General features: G+C 55.1%; 1 protein-coding gene across 5 annotated transcripts in view; it reads right to left on the reverse strand.

The window, feature by feature from the left end:
- Positions 1 to 428: 428 nt before the first annotated feature.
- DUSP22 (dual specificity phosphatase 22) overlaps positions 429 to 17037 on the reverse strand; it is a 50163-nt gene continuing 33554 nt past the window's right edge. For 2 of the 5 annotated variants that reach the window (XM_070778511.1, XM_070778514.1), the window contains 4 exons: positions 16574 to 16623; positions 8220 to 8294; positions 5826 to 5997; positions 4233 to 5537 (listed from right to left, as the gene is read on the reverse strand). In XM_070778511.1, coding sequence (XP_070634612.1) covers positions 5355 to 5537; positions 5826 to 5997; positions 8220 to 8294; positions 16574 to 16623 — 480 coding nt within the window. In that variant the 3' untranslated portion in view covers positions 4233 to 5354. Of the gene's footprint in view, positions 3149 to 4232; positions 5538 to 5825; positions 5998 to 8219; positions 8295 to 12126; positions 12209 to 16573; positions 16624 to 17037 lie in introns of those variants that run through there. The other 3 variants (XM_070778512.1, XM_070778510.1, XM_070778513.1) reach the window with 3 other exon arrangements.

The raw sequence follows: 17037 nt of genomic DNA on the forward strand, positions 1-17037 counted from the left end.
CACGTGACTCCCCTGAAGGCTGAGGAATCCTCTAAACTTTAACAAGACACAGCAGTGCCCAGACACTGGGATTCACAGTCTGTCTCTAAGCAGCAGCAACAGGAGCACAAGTTGGAGTGGGGGTCCCTGCTGGGACAGACCTGGGGAGCCAGCACGCCATAAATAATAAAGCCCTGCAGGAACCATCGCCAGGGAGAAGCCTGATTAACAAAGGTTAACAAATGCACCCTAAGAGAGCCAGTGTGGGCAGAGGAGCACACACCGGGGTGGCTGCCGGGGGCCAAATAGAGACCTCCGTGGCTGCAGGCTGCGCAGATGCTCCTGGGCGCTACAGCAACAGCATCTGTCAGGACCACCACCCCCGCCCCCAGACCCCAGTCCCACGTCAGGAGGGCAGGGTGATGCCTCAGGACCAGTTCACAAGATGCTTCACTCTTTTTCTCAGCTTTATTGAGATATATTTGACTCAGAGCATTGTGTCCATTAAGGCTCCCAAAAATCCGGTAATGAAAGACAGCCTGGTTAGGGGATAAAATTAGTCTCTATTAACCTAGTATTTTCTCTTTCACAATAAATTAATAAATTGGATATCTAAATTGGATGTTAATCATCACAAGTCTAGTTCCTGGGAGTCAGTTCCGAGTTCATGGACAGACTTGAGCACCTCGTCTGCAAAGCTGGGTCCCAGCAGGGCCAGCCCTGTTCAGTCTGCCTTCAACGTGGTAGAGCCCACTGCGGAAGAGGCCGACCCAGAGAGCAAGCCCTTGGGGGCCCAACCCTGGAGCAGCTGCCCATCCCCAGCCTCCCTAAGCCCCCTTGCTCCCTTGGGCCTGTTCATCTCCACCCACAGCCACGCCCCAGGCTATGACGATCACCTGGACAGCCACGATGGCAGCCCCCTGAGCAGCCCCCACCATGGCCTGTCCACCCTCCCCGACACCCATCACTGCTCGCCCAGAACACCTGGCGAGACCCCCGCCACGTCCACAGGATGGAGTCCACAGGATGGCATCCACATGCTTGCAATGCTCCATGTTGGGACCAGCCCAGCAGCTCCAGGGCTAGTTGAGCCAACCAGTCGCTGTACGGCAGCACCAAGCGGACGGACAGCCCGGGCCTGCGTCTGCAGCTCTGTCTGCCCCCCTCACTGCAGCGCGTGCCACGCTTGCCCCGGTCACACAGCGGCTGTGCCTTCTCTCCTGTACATGTGCTGGCCCTGCCAGACTCCCCTCCCCGCATGCAGCAACCCCCGCACCTGGGCTTCTGCATCCGTCTCTGGGACACCTTCCCAGGACATGACCCTCACCCCTCACTGGAAGGGCCTGTTTCCTCCCCAAACGTAGCACCATGAGCACCCACGCTAGTGCTTATGGCCGATTTCCCAACTGTCAACACCACCAACTAGCATTTCTGAGACTCAGGGCGGGTCTGTGCATCCTGCCTGGGTCCCAGAGCGCCTACTGAGATGAACAAGCATTTCTCAAGCGAACCAGCAAGTGACTGAACAAAGAGAAGCAGTGCAGGTCTCCTCCACCATCGGCCACAATTCCGAGACCAGGCTGGACAGACCTGCGTTTGGAGGACATCACAGAAAAGAGAGCCTGAGGAAGCTGCCAGGGCCACGACCCACTCCGCCTCGAGGCAGGTGGGTCACTGTCCCCCGTCCATGTAAACTAAACACCTGTCTGGGCTTCAACGGAGAAGGGCTTCTACCTCTAACATTTAAGTGTGGTCAACACCATCCCAATGGAAACGTCCATGAGATTTTGATGAGGACAGGAATTGCCTGCCAGCCACCATGCCCCAAACCACCCCCGAGAGGCTGGGGGAGCAGGTAGGAAGCTGTGCTCAGACAGAATGAACATGGCGCTGCCAGCTCCCCTGGGCCTGGGCCAGCCTCACAAGCCCCTGAGACCAAGGGTCAGGGCACCGCCCCCTCCTCTCTCTCACCCTTACACTGAGTCGGGACCAGAAGACCAGGCTCAGGCAAAGCGCACTAACATCTGTAGTTTCTGGTGAGTTCCTTGGCCTCTCTGAGCCTTGTGTGAATGAAATATCTGCTCTGTGGTTTACAAGCTTCACGGGGCAGTGTGACCTGCAGAGCACCAGTCACCGGGCGGCTGCCGTTGGTGCCATGAGCAGCGGGGCCCCAACAGGAGCCTTCCTGCTGCCGTTTGCTCATGCCCTGTGCTCAGCCTGGGTCTTCCGAGGCTCTGCCCCTGCACTTACCCACAGGTGGACCCTCAGGCCTCGGGGCCCAGCACCTACACACGGACTACTTGTGCATCCCCCAAGCAGGCCTGTTGAATCAGGATTGGCGTTTTAACACCATCACTCCACACCTGTCAGGCCTGCGCCAGCACAGGGTGCTCTCCGAGACCGTGGCAGGAGCGTGCTGGCGTTGGACACTGAGGGCACGGGCCAAGCCTCCCTCAGCCAATGAGCCCTTGACTCCCTGCATTTAGCCAAACCTTTCCTTTAAGCAAAAATCACATTTCCATCCCCCTTCACCCAATCCCTGCGCCCCCCACCCCCCGCTAGTTAGATGAGAAAACACTGGGAAACCATCTTAAACTGCTGTCCACACCAGTTAACATTTTTGGCTTTAAGCTGAGCTTGGAATGAGAAGTCCCTGGGGAGCCTGGCGCACCCCCGTCTCCGATGTCTCTCTGCTCGCTGGGCACCCACTGTCTCAGGGAAGGGAGTTCTCATCTCCTGTTGTCAGTACATCTCCTTCTGGAGGAGGGCAGTGGCCTTAAAATACAGCAGGGCAGCCCCCGAACCCGCCTCGTGGTGCCCGTGGCAGGAGCATGTGGGCTCCATACCTGGGCTGAGGATGGGGAGGTGCACGGGGCCACACAGCCCGGGAGACAGTCCCGAGGAGCAGGGTGCACCCGGCAGGGCCCTGAGACAGCCTGGGGGCAGCACAGCTTTCAGCAAAGAAGGAATTAGGCCAAAATCGTTCTCTTGTCAAAGAGAGTGCGTAGCTCCCAACGTGCAGCAACACAAGTGCACATTCACACACACGTCTGGACACTTAAACTGAACTCTGGTTGCTTCTCTTCCGGCAGCACCTGAACTCTGGTCATGTTTCAGGAGCATTATGGTCTTCTGAGAAAGGGCCAGAGCTTCAGAATGCCTGGGGCGGCTGTGGAGAGAGAACGTCACAGGTGACAAGCATTGAAACAGCATTCAAGTGCAAGAATGCATCTGGGCATTCACACCACGCAGGCACTGAATGTTCACGCTGATTCCTAAATACTCCTGTTCACGTATTCACATTCCTTTTTGGTTTAAGGAAAAAATTACTTTAGAGCAAACTCTCAGCTATTGGTGGGGAACTTGCAGCCAGGCTTCCCTTCCCTGCTGTCCAGCTGGGGTTTGCACACGCGTGGGGCCCCCGGGGCTCACTGGGCCCGTTCTCTGCACACAGGTAGGGCCCCAGGGGTTCATCTGGGCCTGCTCTCTGCAACATGTGGGACCCCAGGGCTTCATCTGGGCCCGCCCTCTGCACATGTGTGGGGCCCCAGGGCTTCATCTGGGCCTGATCTCTGCACACGTGTGGGGCCCCAGGGTCTTACTGGGCCTGCCCTCTGCACACGTGTGGGGCCCCAGGGCTTCATCTGGGCTCACCCTCTGCACACGTGTGGGGCCCCAGGGCTTCATCTGGGCCTGATCTCTGCATACATGTGGGGGCCCAGGTTCTCACTGGGCTTGCCCTCTGCACACACGTGGGGCCCTAGGGCTTCATCTGGACCTGCTGTCTGCACACGTGTGGGGCCCAGGACTTCATCTGGGCCTGATCTCTGCATATGTGTGGGGCCCCAGGTTCTCACTGGGCTTGCCCTCTGCACACGTGTGGGGCCCAGGGGTTCATCTGGGCCCACCCTTTGAAGGCAGGGAAAGCTGTTCTTACTCAGGGTTCCTTCCGTGGTGGGGTTCAGAGAAGGCTGTACAGGGAGAGGCCGAGCATGTTTTTTCGCACAGCTCTGAGTGCTTAGACCACGTGGGTCGACAAAAAAGGGCCACACCCAAGGCCACACTGTGGGCCTCGCCCAGCACAGCCAGCAGAGCCCGACGCCAGCGTCCCCACCACCAGGCGCTCCCAAAGCCTGAGTAAGAAGCTTCGAGCAGCCCGGAGATGCACTCCTCTCCCTCTGGCTTCCAAAGCAACTGTGACCACACACTTTCAGCGCAAAGCTGCAGAGACAACTGGAAAAATGAAAAACAGCTTTTCAGAAACCATTTAATGAGGTAGCTGAGATCATCTCACATCCACGGCAGACAGAGGTGCTTAATGAGTTCACAGGCATTTAAACATATTCGTAAACGCAAACTGTGACCGTGCCTGATAACTGCTCTTTCTTCCCAAATCCCAAAGGTGCATGCATGCCTTGCAAAGAGGCCCAGGGAGACAGCGGCAGCAGGCCGGGAGGGAGGAGCTGGACGGGAGCTGAGGGAGGGCATCCGGGGTGCTCCCCACCCAACACCAGTGCAGGCGGACAGAGCCAAGCAGGACTCCGAGAAGGGCAGGGCTGAGTAGGGCCGACACCCCAAAACCACACTCAGGAGGCTGCCCCCATGGCCACAGGGCAAGCCCAGGATGCTCTGGAGAAAAGCTTCTTCACAGTCACCTCCCAACGCGGCCCAGTGGGTCTCAGACGAGGAGAGGCCACGAGATCAGTCTGGGCACTGTGGCCTTCACGATGATACCCCAACACACACACACCCGTGTCACACACATCCATGCATACACACCTGTGTGCACACACACCCATGTCTCACACACACCACACCCGTGTCACACACATCCACGTACACACACCTGTGTCACACCCACACCTGTGTGCAAATGTGCCTGTCACACCAATAACACACCCATGTCTTACACACATATCCCACACCTGTGTACATACACACCTGTGTCACAGCCCACACCTGTCACACACACACACCCGTGTCACACACAACCATGTCACACTCATACCCCACCCCTGTGTACACACACACCTGTGTCACACACACACCCGTGTTACACACACACCTGTGTCACACACACCCGTGTTACACACACACACCTGTGTCACACACACACCACACCCATGTCACACACTCATACCCCACACCTGTGTGCACACACACCTGTGTCACACACCACGCCCATGTCATACACACACCCGTGTCACACACACCCCGGCTCGCCCGTGGGCATAACAGTCAGCAGTGTCTGGCAGCACAGAAGCTGGGGGGCGGCTGGGGGGGTCTCGAGAGGAGCCTGGATCCACTGGACACCCCCTTCCAGTCCTCAGGCCAGGCAGCGACGAGAAGCCAGCGGAAGGTGTCCCTGGCGCCGGCTAAGTCTCTGGGGTGTAGCTGCCGTAGGCCAGGGGGGGCGGGGCCCGCAGGCCGGCCCAGCGCCGCGCGCCTGGCGGGGGCTCCGCGCGCCCCTGCTCCTTGTATTTACCCAGGATGCTCCTGGCCTCCTCGGCGTCCCGCAGCGGGCTCTCGCCATACTCCTCTCTCAGCCACTGGCGGAACTGGGGAAGTGAGACAGCGGGGCGTCACACCCCCGCGCCCTCACCCTGCCCGCCCGGTGCCCTCACCCAGTCAGCTCTGACGCCGGCCAGTGGGCGCCGAGCGACACAATGACTTCTTCCAGGCTTTGGCCTGAGGATGTGAAAGCCAGCCTCGTCAAGATGACAGCACTCGACCCCCAGGCAGAGAGGCAGAAGCTCACCTGGGGCCTGCGGAAGGTGGACGGCTGCGAGGGGCTGGAGGGAGCCCGTGAGCCATCCGGCCTGGGGGTGAAGGTGGCGCGCAGTTACCTGGTGGACCTGGAGCTCCTCGAACTCCTGCAGCTGCCTCTGGAAGCCCAGGTTGGGGTTGGCACACGACCTGCCAGCACGCACGGTGTGCAGGGCGTCCTCCCAGCCAAAGTCGGTGACCGTCATGATGTAGGCGACCACCAGGGTCACGCTCCTGGAGACGCCCGCCAGGCTGCAGGTTGAGAGCCACATGGCAAGGGGCGGTCAGCAGACTCATGTAGGAAGCTGCCTGTCCTCGGTTATGAGTGGACAGCTAGCCAGTGCGTCCTCGGAAATCACTCAGAAGCATACCAGCTCTCTCTGCTTTACCACACTAGGGTCTTGGGCACTCCTCACCCACGCGGCCTCCGTCTCGGTTGGTTGTCTACTGGCTATGGCTCCAGACACTTGGTGCTATGATTCTTTTTCTCCTGACCTCCCCTTCAGATAGTCCCCATTCCCTGGACAGAAAAGTTGTGAAAGGACATCTGGGCACTTGAAGGGTCCAGGAGCCCAGGAATAGTCAGTTATGACCTCAGGCATTCAGACAGCTTCACACTTTTAAAGTCTGATTTTCTTAGGTACCTCTTCCCTGGTGGCTCAGACAGTAAAGAATCTGTCTGCAATGGAAGAGAACCAGGTTTGATCCCTGGGTTGGGAAGATCCCCTAGAGGAGGAAATGTAACCCACTCCAATATCCTTGCCTGGGAAATCCCATGGACAGAGGAGCCTCGTGGGCAACAGTTCATGAGATCGCAAAGAGTCAGACATGACTAACACTTTCTTAGGTACATAAGGGTAAAGTCTATCACTTAAAAAACTCATTAAATACAGATGCCCTTAGCCAACATTCTCTGATCTCCTCCACAGACCCAAGCAGAGTACCCGCGTGGCACACTCCACGTGCTCTGGGGGGTGGGGGTGGGGACGTTCTGCAGGTGATAATGGCCAGTTTTCTCCAGCAGGCTGAATAAGGCGACCAATTTTAAATGTGCATGCAAATTAAGGTGGTCACAGAGAGGTTGTGCTACGTCAGACTTGGAGTGCTCAGCAACGGTTTAAGATGGGGAAGTTCAGCAAATTTCTCATTTTTAGAAAAGCTTATCTTCAGATTGACACAACCAAATGAAACACGAATTCCTAGAACATCAGCCCTGCACTTATTCAAATATAAATAACAATAAAAACCACTCTCAAGTAGTGGTTCTTCCCTTGAGCTGTGTATCAGAAATACTGATAAATCTTTTAAAAAACTCACATCCTCTTGGGGCGCAGCTGGGGAGATGCTCACCCCCCGAAACAGCTCTGGCTGCACTGCAGAGCGCGCTGGAGCAAATGCAAGCGAGCTTCACAAACCCGCACTTAATGTTTATTACACATCCTGCTCTTTTTTAAAGTAAAATGGAAATCCAGTTTCAAGCGCATAAAACTGCAGAACAACACTGCTAAAACAGGCAGTCTACCCACTGCCCCTGCCCGACTGGGGGTTCCAGGAGGCTCCCCTGGTCCACACGGCGGGCCCCTCAGCCCTCCGTGGGGCAGCAGCACCCCCAGGGTGGGCCGTGTGACTCCACAGAGCCTCCCCTGCAACGGCAGCTTCCTTGGGGGAACTCAGATGACTGAGATTCTCTCGTGAACCCAGACCGAACCTCACTCAGGAGCGAGGGGGCCTGTCCGATCCGTGCTCTAATGACAGCAGCTTCTGCCCCAGAACACCGGCCTCTGGGCCCCTGGATGTGTCACCATTATGAATAGCAGCTTATGTTTTCACTGTTAGCCATGTCTTCGGCATAAGCACTGGCAGTGATGCAATGAGGGCCCGCAGGCCCCTGAGTGCTTGGCTGTGCCAGGCTGGGGGCACTGTCCTTGGGGTCTGCACCCAGCAGCAGCCTTCGCCACAGAACGTGTACACAGGTGTATGTGTTTATACCACACACACGGTGTGTGAATGGAGGCAACAGCTGCATAGACCTGCTGAATTTTAAAAGTCTGTTCAGCTCTGCTTAGAGCCAAGTACAAGCTCCAAACAGATAAAAGCCCCAATCTGTAAATGGAGGAGAGATGCTTGTTCTGGTGTGACAGTAACGCAATGCTGAGCACCCACATACGCAGCCAAAACCCTCCAGCAAGAAACAGCGCTTTGAATGGCTACTGAGCAGAGCCAAGTTCTGAAAGGATGTTGGGAGAGGATGGAAAAGGGGCTCCTTTTTTCCAGTAACCTTGACAGTCCCTGCAAAAACCTCACAAAAAGCGAAAATGCTAAGTGACAAGGAAGGAACAACTGTTTGGCTCACTTTGCACAAAAGCCAACCATGGCTGACACGCAGCCGGGGTGAGGTGGGTGGGTGCTGGACGTTCAGGGAGACCGTGAGCAGGGCAGAGCAGGCCCTCGCTGTCGGGCAGGGGCACACGTACCAGTGAACCAGGCAGCCCTCGCCCTGGAGACGGCACTCATGGATGAATTTAATACTTTCTTTGAAGTGTCGCGTCCTGTGGGGAGGAAAAAAAGAGAGAAGTGACATCTCTCTACTTTACTCAACGTATGAGGAAAAGAAAAACCCGCTGAGGTTTCTTGAAAAGGTCTTGAGTCCGCAGGTCCAGATCCCAGTCACTGTCCAGGGCTTTGAATCTGACCCACAGTGCTGAGGCTGGGAGGGGATGGCCCATCCACTGGGATTTTTGGAAGTTCTCTGCAAGGAACCCCTGAAACACGCAGGGCCACATGGACGTTGGGGGCAGGTCCGGCCCAGCCCCACGGTCAGTCTGGGCCCCTCAACACCCAGCAGGGCAGCGATCCCCACAGTGACCTGCTTACCACCCACCAGGTGAGGGAGGTACCCACCCAGTGTGGGCTCTCCAGTTCACATCTGACCATCTTGGAGGAGGTCCTGACTGCCCATCCTCCAGGCTGGGGCAGGAGAACTGCAGCCCCCAAGCCCGAGGGGTCTGACTGAACGTGTGGCCGTGGGAACGTCACCTGCCTTCCCTTAGCCTCACTGGGAAATGGGAACTGGGCTTCACAGGCCGGGACAGAGAAACACACAGCAACGGGCTTCGCGGACTCTGAGGTCCCATGTGACCATGAGACTGCGATCTTTTCTCCTGATCCTTAGCTTTTATGGCTTCCCTGGTGGCTCAGACGGTAAAGAATCTGCCTGCAACACAGGAGACCCAGGTTCGATCCCTGGGTCGGGAAGATCCCTGGAGAAGGAAATGGCAACCCACTCCAGTGTTCTTGCCTGGAGAATCCCATGGACAGAGGAGCCTGGTGGGCTGCAGTCCGTGGGGTCGCAGAGTCGGACACGACGGAGCCACTTCCCTTGTCAGCAGCTCTCTTCTCCCGCCCCGGTTCACGCCCAGCAGCGTCATCCAGACCGTGCAATGGGTCGAGGAAAACTCGGAGGGGAACCACAGAGCCTGTGCTTTCCCAAGTCTCCTGCTTTGAAGTGGATTTTGCCCGTGGCCTGAAAGCACAACGGCTACTGAGCACTGAGCGTGCAGCAGGGACTCTGCTAAGCCTGGAGATCAGAGAGGAATAGAACGTGGCTCGCAGCCACACGTAGGCCTGCGGTTCCATGAAGGCTGACCGGGTGAACAAACCTCAGAGGAACAGGGGATTCAGGTGGGGCACACAGACGCAGCCAGGTGTGGACTGCAGAAGAAACTTAGCAAGCTGCGTGTCCTGGATCTGGGCAGCAGACACAGAGGACTTTGGTGCAGGCATCTCTCACACGGCCTGAGGCTACTGTGCGCAGAGGGGCCAGGGTCCCAGCCACAGACTCCAGACTCTGAGCAGAGAGCCAACTAGACCACAAGGCAGGGTGAGGTGAGGGGTGTTTCTGCTGACCTCCCCGGGCACATGTGCTCCCAGGGTGAGTGCACATGGCAACCTCGGGCACTAAAGCGCCACCCCTAAACTGACGTGGTGTAAGACAGACAAGGGAAGACGCTGCGGTGACCCCGACATGCAAAGACCTCGGAGCAGAGGCTGGGCAGAGGGCAGGGAGGGGTGCGGTGGCCCTAGGGGTCAGGTTGCCCAGTGCTGAGCACAGCGTCCACGGTGGGGTGCGTCCATCCCATATCTCAGGTAAAACCCGCCTTGAGCATGAGCTCTTCTGATGGCAAGTGCTGAGGCTGGGGGTGGCGGGGGGCGGGGCGTGGGGAGGGGAGAGGCTCATCCGTCCGCACCCTCCCAGGCTGTCAGAAGCTCCCATCTTCCCTGCAGTTCCAGCCACAGAGAAGCAGAGGGGAGGCTGGGACTGGGCTCCAGGAGGACTCCCTTCCTGACAAAAGAAGGGTCTCTACCTCAGGCTTCCTGCAGGGCGCTGGGTGGCCACCTGGTGCCCAAAGCTGAGCCAGCTGCCCTGTCACCACAGGCGACAGGCCTCGGGCTGCAACGGGGGCTCTGGGAGCTACTGCCCAGACCTGGAGCACTTGTCCTGGGCGTCTTGGGCAGGGAGTGAAGTAAATCAATGTCTTTATAACTTAAAACACTGTCAATCCTACTATTTACAGCCTAACCTGACATCAAAGGTGCAACAATTTAAGGACACTGAGCCTCTCCTGTGGCCGAGGAGCGGCTCCGCCTACCATGGTCTCCCCTGCAGACAAGTCAGCAGACGGGCAGCTCTGACTGTAGGTCCACAGCTGGGCCATGTGCCCGGACCCCAGGCTCATGCCCGCTGTAGCTGGCGGCTGAGGGCAGGCGCCTGTCTCCCAGGCCAGCCATGCTGCGGCACCAGGGTTCCTGAGAGGACTCGCCACACTGAAGCCCACACTCTGTGGTCCTCCACAGGCGGGACAGACCTCCTACCAGCAAAGGAAGAGGGAGTCAGGAGACGAGACACAGTAGCCTGAGCTTGTGAAGGACATGGGTGGCCTCAGAATACGCCGTGAAGGCCATGCCAGGCCAGAGGCTTGTCCTGGGGATGTGTCGGCCCTGTGAGCTCACCGACGTCTTGCACAGGTGACAGCTGAGCCCCCTTCCTGAACCCCTAGGGCAGGGGTGTGGTCAGCAGGGTGATGTGCAGACTGACCTGAGCCCAGAGCAAGCGTGTGAGGGGCCCCAGACGAGGAAGTGAGAGGAGGGTCCCACAGGCCTTTCCTCCGTCACCTCTGTCCGCATCAGGCATCAAGTCCAGGAAAAGCCCACGGACGGCTCCTGCCCACCACGGTGTCGGAACAAGGGCAGGAGAGTCAGGACGCTGATGGAGGGCCTGCTCAGAGCCCAGCCGTGAAACCTGACTCACGGACAGGACCAGGCATGAGGCCGCGCCAGACAGACATTCCTAGAAGCGCCTCTTCCGAGGAAAGCCAGGAGGCAGGCATTCTCAGGGCCCCCAGGGTGGGTCATTTCCAAGGAAGCTCATGACAGGAGCCCAGGCCTGGTCACTGCAGCCCCTCCCCCATCGTGGGAAATCCCCAGGGCTCAGGCCTCGCGTTGCTCAACCCCAGATCAAAGCAGAAGCCCAGCTGGAAGCACACCCCCACAGGCGGCAGGTTCCCTATTCCTGGTCTCCGCGATGTCCCTTTACTTCCACGCAGAGACGTGGGGTGCGCTCTGTCGGGGGAGAGCTGGTGGGGTGCGCCCACAAGAAGCACGCCCCCGTGAGTGTGCAGCCCCGCACGCCCACGTGAGTGTGCAGCCAGCACAGCAGACCTGTGAGCCTGGCGAGCGCTGTCCTCCGTGCGGCTGGCAAACAGCCCAGCAGCGGCCACCACCCCCGGCTCCTCCTCTGTGGCCAGTGCCGGCCCTCCTCATGGCCAGGGCATCCACCCAGAGGCCGAGAGCAGAGCCAGCAGGGTCTTCCTGACCTTCGTGGGTCCGGCACAGTCAGGCCACGCCGTGCCACGTGCATCCTCTGAACCTGAACAGTCACTTCTCACTCCAAGATGGCAGGACGTGTGGGCTGTGGTCCCCACTGAGGGGTCTGTGGCGGGAAGGACTCTGCCTGGGGGAGGTCTGGCTCAGCACCATGTGGGCAGCTGGGCTCCCCCAAAGCCAGCAGAGACAGACCAGGCTGCTTCTCCTGACCCTCGTCAGAGCCCACACATGTGTGTGCACAGTGTGTGTACATGTGTGCACCTGTGCGTACAAGAGTGTATACAAGTGTGTGCAGTATGTATATAGGAAAGCGAAGGAGAAAAAGCCCAGGAAAGGCCAGCATCCTCAGGGGTTTTTCCTCAGAAAAGATGCTGAAAACAAAGTACGCGTGTGGTGCATTCTCCTGGGCGCCAGCTCTGGAGGGCGGGCTCAGGTCAGCGAGCTCCTCCTCCTTAGAGCCGTCCAGCCCTGGCGCCACCCCCGGGGCCCTGCACTGACCGTGCAGCTCTCACCGCAGCTGAGGTGAGCAGGACAGAGACACTTCCCCACTCGGCAGACCTCACGGCCTTCAACGTGCTTCTGTCAAGGATTCCCCAAGTCCTGCATTTCCTGCACCGCCAACATGAGAAGAGTCAGGCGAGGCGTGCGTAGTGCACACTTCACTGTGCCAGACGAGGTCATTGTAAAAAGAATTAAACAAAACCCTCTCTACCACCTACTATCTCTTCATTTCACAAAGAACAGTTTCACCTCCAAAAAGAAAGAAACATAGTCTAAGACTAAAAACTAGGTTTTTAAGTTGAATAGGTGAAATCTTAGAAAGCAACACACATTTTCTACACATTTCTCCCTTCTGCTACGAAGTCCTCAGGAGTTACGTATGTGCATTTCTGTCTGGAAATAGGACAGTACTCCAGGGCCCACCTACCTCTGATCTCGCAGAACTGCTTTTTAACATTAAAGAAAAATGTAAATGAGAGAAAAAGAGAGCTGGAAGTACAAGAGACATAAACTAAAGAAAACACACACAAAAAGACAGGAGGTGGGACAGATAAGGAGGGTCTACTGCTGTTTATTACAAGCTCTCTGCATCGCTGACACCTCTTCTCTCCACAAAAATCCCAAGAAATTTAGACCCTGCTTGACTCTCAAGCCTCTGTTGTCATCAAGGCTCTGCTGTGAAGATGCAAACCTGCCAGCTCCTCAAAGAAGACAAAATGATAACCCTTCTCTTATGGTGTCTAAATACAGGCACCAATTTGAAAAATATTAAAACAAGAATGAATAAGCAGTGATACCTCCAACCACTCACTCTCAAGACACGTGAACACTCCTTTCCTGAATAAGCGGAAAATGGAAGCTAATTCTTTGGAGACACTTAGGGTCAGTAAACACTTTCACCACCTCACCTAAAGCTACAGAAATTGTGTGAGATAGACATTTCACAGAGGAGAGAATGAGGTTACAATGACTCGCCCGAGGAAGTACACAGAGAAAGCAAAAGCAAACACTCCCAGAAGCCTCGGTTCACTCAACCACCGCACGCCGGCCACTGGCAGGAGGTGTGTGTGTCTGAGACAAAGCCTACGGTGCCTCTAATTCTGCAAATCAAGCAGAACACACTGGCCTGGGTTGGGACTGTCGCCACTATGAGAGCTTGAACTTTCCCGTTTCCTGACTTTGTGAGGCAGGGTGGTTGGGGGAACCGAGCTAAAATTCTGATGTGTTAACTGTCATCTCAAACCAGGTTTCTGCAATTTAAGTTCCTGGAAGATCAGAGGGGGAGTTTGTGAGGAGATGGCCAAGCCAGAAAACTGACCTTTTTGGAGCCTCTGCAGTGACTGAAAGCAGTTATTCTCCAAAGGTCATGGCCTTCTGACTGACGTAAGTAGCAAGAAGAATTCCTACAGGGATGTGTGGGGAAAGATTTAGGATACTAACCTTAAATCCTATCCTAAGTTGGAAACAACTTTTTAAATCTGTTTGAATAAGCAATACAGTTTTCTAGAATGTATTTTGTCCCCACATATAAGAACTCTTAGGCACCGAGAAGAAACTGCTCACTTGAAGGACCCTGGTTCTAGCCAGGTCCCAGAGCCTGAGGAGGCTTTGTGTCCTGACTGTCTACACTGGCTGGGGATACAGAAACTGAAGGCTTATGGTCAGCCTTCACATACTCCCCTATCTGGTGAGTAATGAGCTCAGGGAGGAGGTCACACAGTCCAGGGTTCTGCCTGTCAGCGTCAGTAGCCTTTCTGTATCATGAACTCATGCTTACCATTAAATTGCAGGCTGTGCTTTCCAATGAAACACCTGTGACAGGCAAGGAGAAACTCAAGGTGTTTCATAGGCTGTCTCTTAAGATGTGAACTACACTCGAATTCCAAGCCTAGCTTCACTATCTTCATAGAACTTCACTAAAGCAAGACACGTTTACAGAGCCATGGACACTTATGTACCCAAAGCCTTACTTGTGTGTAAGCTCTGCTATTACCAATGGATCAAAAATAAACATTTCCCCAAAGACTCACCCACATGCCTACGAGCCTATGAGCATAACTCCGTCTCCGATGAATTATGGTCTGGACCCCCTTTCCCAACTGCAGCACCCACCTGTCAACCACCCTCTCATCCAGATACAGCAAAGAGTTAAAATAAGGCAAATCACACATCTTACAAGACCTCTGTACATGTCTGGGACAGGGGAGAACTAGTTCAAATCTTATGAGCTAGTCCTCTGGGCCCAGGTTGACTGTCGCTGGGCTGGTTTTGCCAGATTTGAGCAGACCTAGGAGATGCCAGAAGTCAGGGGACGGGCTACGGCAGCCTCAGTCCCCGGCCTTCCTGGGGCACATCCTCCTGAGCACCAGAATGGCCCTTCCTGTGACTCTCAGGCCACACCAATGCACTCTGAACAAAAACACACTCTTGTTCTCAAAAGTGCTTGGAGGTCACAAAGAAGACTTCCACACATGGCCTCATCTCCATAAATGCCAAAGGCAGGCCCTTGCAGACGAGAGAACTGGGGCTCAGGGGCCTTAGAATGACCTGCCCAAGGCTGATGGAGCTGGCCTTGAACCTGAGATTTCTAATGTCTGCACAGGGCAGGGTCGGGGTCCTCACCCCTGGACATCAAGCCCAGTGCTGCCCCCTCCAAAGCACCAAAGCTGGAGCGTCCTGGCAGGCAGCGTGGTCCAAGTACAGCGGCCATCTGCCCTGACTACAGATGCCAAGGGGTGCGGCAATCACATGCTCCAAACAGAATGCCAATCAAGTATTGACAAGTTCAACAGCATGTCAGAATCTCGGTTTGAGATAAGACCAGAGCAACCATTCTAAAAATAGCCACCAAAACATGGGCAGAAGATCGCTGTGGTCTCGAGAGAAAGGCAGTGGCTCACTTCCTTCCGTACACACCATGCCCCCCAACCACTTCTGTTTCTCGACACGACTAGTAACCAAGGAAGTTCTCTGATACTTCTCCTCCTCCCATATCCAGGCTACTACTGTTTTCCTAGTGACCCTGTAAAGTCTTTCCTCTATCATCTTCAATCTTAAAGATGGATTTTCCTATGAAACATGGAGAGTCAGTGTGGAAACACGACCTTGGGTGGGAACTGCTGCCCCTCACCCAGGCCCCCCTGCCCCTTCCTGGTCAGACCTGCACCATCCGCCCTGCCCCAACCCCTGGTCTTCCCCACATCGGCTTATCTGACGATGCTCCCCTTTTCTCCAAACAGGTAGGATCTCACAAAATTCTTGCATAACCTGAGATGTCTCTGCTCTCCAGCAGTGGAAAACCAAGGCTGGCTGATGTTCAGCAGTGGACAACCTTCAGGGGGTAAGATTTTTATAGTCTACATTTCTGTAATATAGGACTTATAGGCAATAGACCTTGAAAGCCATGAAAGCTGAATGCTGACAAGCTCTTGGACTCCCAAATCCTCAAACTACACAGGCTCTTCCTGTTGAAACATAGCTGTGTGTCGTCGGGAAGGGTCCTTGTGTCTGACTGAAAACAGGCAGCAAAAACGAGTTGGTCGATGGACGTCTGGGACAGCCATGTCTCAGCTCCTGAGCCTCTCAGCTGTCTGGCTCAAATCCAGGCTCAGGAAAAGGTCAGTTGGTCCACATAACCTCCAGACACCAAGCAGAGTGGTGTCCCAGCTGTTACCTCGTGGGTCTCCAATCCCTGTCCCCCGTCCACCCAAGCCCAGTTCAACGGGCCTCATATGACCGTGAGGATGGGGATCTGGAAAGGAGGGCGATTATGACTCTCTCCTTGGATGGAGATGCTTCCAGCTGTGGGAAAGAGAGGGCAGGACCTTCCTAACCAGAAAAGCCTGGTCTCTCAACTCAGACAAGCTTCCCAAGTACTCTGGCCCCTGGGGTAGCCACTGGCCACGTGGGGCTGCTGGACATTTGAGACAGAGCTGGTCCAGATGGAAGGTGCTGTAAGTGTAAATAGCACCCCAGGTTTTGAAGACTTAGTATGAATAAAATGATGTAAAATACCTCATCCTTAAAATGCTGAGCACATGTTGCACTGGTAGTACTTTTGGGTATACTGAGTTGAATACAACGTATTATTCAAATTGTTGTGACCTCTCTCTTTCTTACTTTTTAATGTGGCACCTAGAAAATTTAAAATTACATGTGTAGCTTGCATTTGTGGCTCATATTCTGTTTCTATTGCACAAAATGCAACAGTTTACAGGGAAATGTGAACACGCTGAAGCATGGTTTGAGACACCCTTTACAAAGTCAGTCCCTGACACACACACCACCCGAGCTGCTCAGTGGAAGGACCAGCCACCTGGAGCACAGACGGAGGGCCTCCGGTTCCCAGCAGGGCAGCTGCCAGGCACTGAGGTCCCTCTGCTCTGGTGACTGCACGTCCTTTCCCTTTAACATGTCCAGATAATACAGAAAGAAACCAACTTACAGGTTTTGAGATGGTGAATCCGCTGCTGGAATGCACAGGTATTTAACCCCCTGTGGAATGATAAAAACATATATAAAATAAAAAGATGATACTCAGTGGAGAAAAAAATTTAAAGGAACTATTTACTCGGGTCAAAATATAAAAAATAAAAAGGAGAAGTTTTTCACTCATCCTTTGTTGCCAAGGAACTGGGGGGAAACTTTAATTAAGGTTCCTGGTTACTTTCCATGACCATATGCACACGAAAAGCGAAATAATTAGAGTACTTCTCAGTAAGTGTCCACTTACCGAGTTTCAAAACTACCACCTCCGATGCACATTCATATTCTCCCTTTTAAATCTATTTCACTTAAGACCCTGAATGGCCAGAAAGGCAGCACTGAGAACAGAAGCCTTGTCATGAAGACATGCTGTGTGTCAGTCCCAGGACAGGGAGAGCCGTAAGTCCACTGAAGAAGTGCTTG

This window comes from Bos indicus, chromosome 23 (genome assembly GCF_029378745.1).
Source record: "Bos indicus isolate NIAB-ARS_2022 breed Sahiwal x Tharparkar chromosome 23, NIAB-ARS_B.indTharparkar_mat_pri_1.0, whole genome shotgun sequence".
Lineage (NCBI taxonomy): Eukaryota > Metazoa > Chordata > Mammalia > Artiodactyla > Bovidae > Bos > Bos indicus.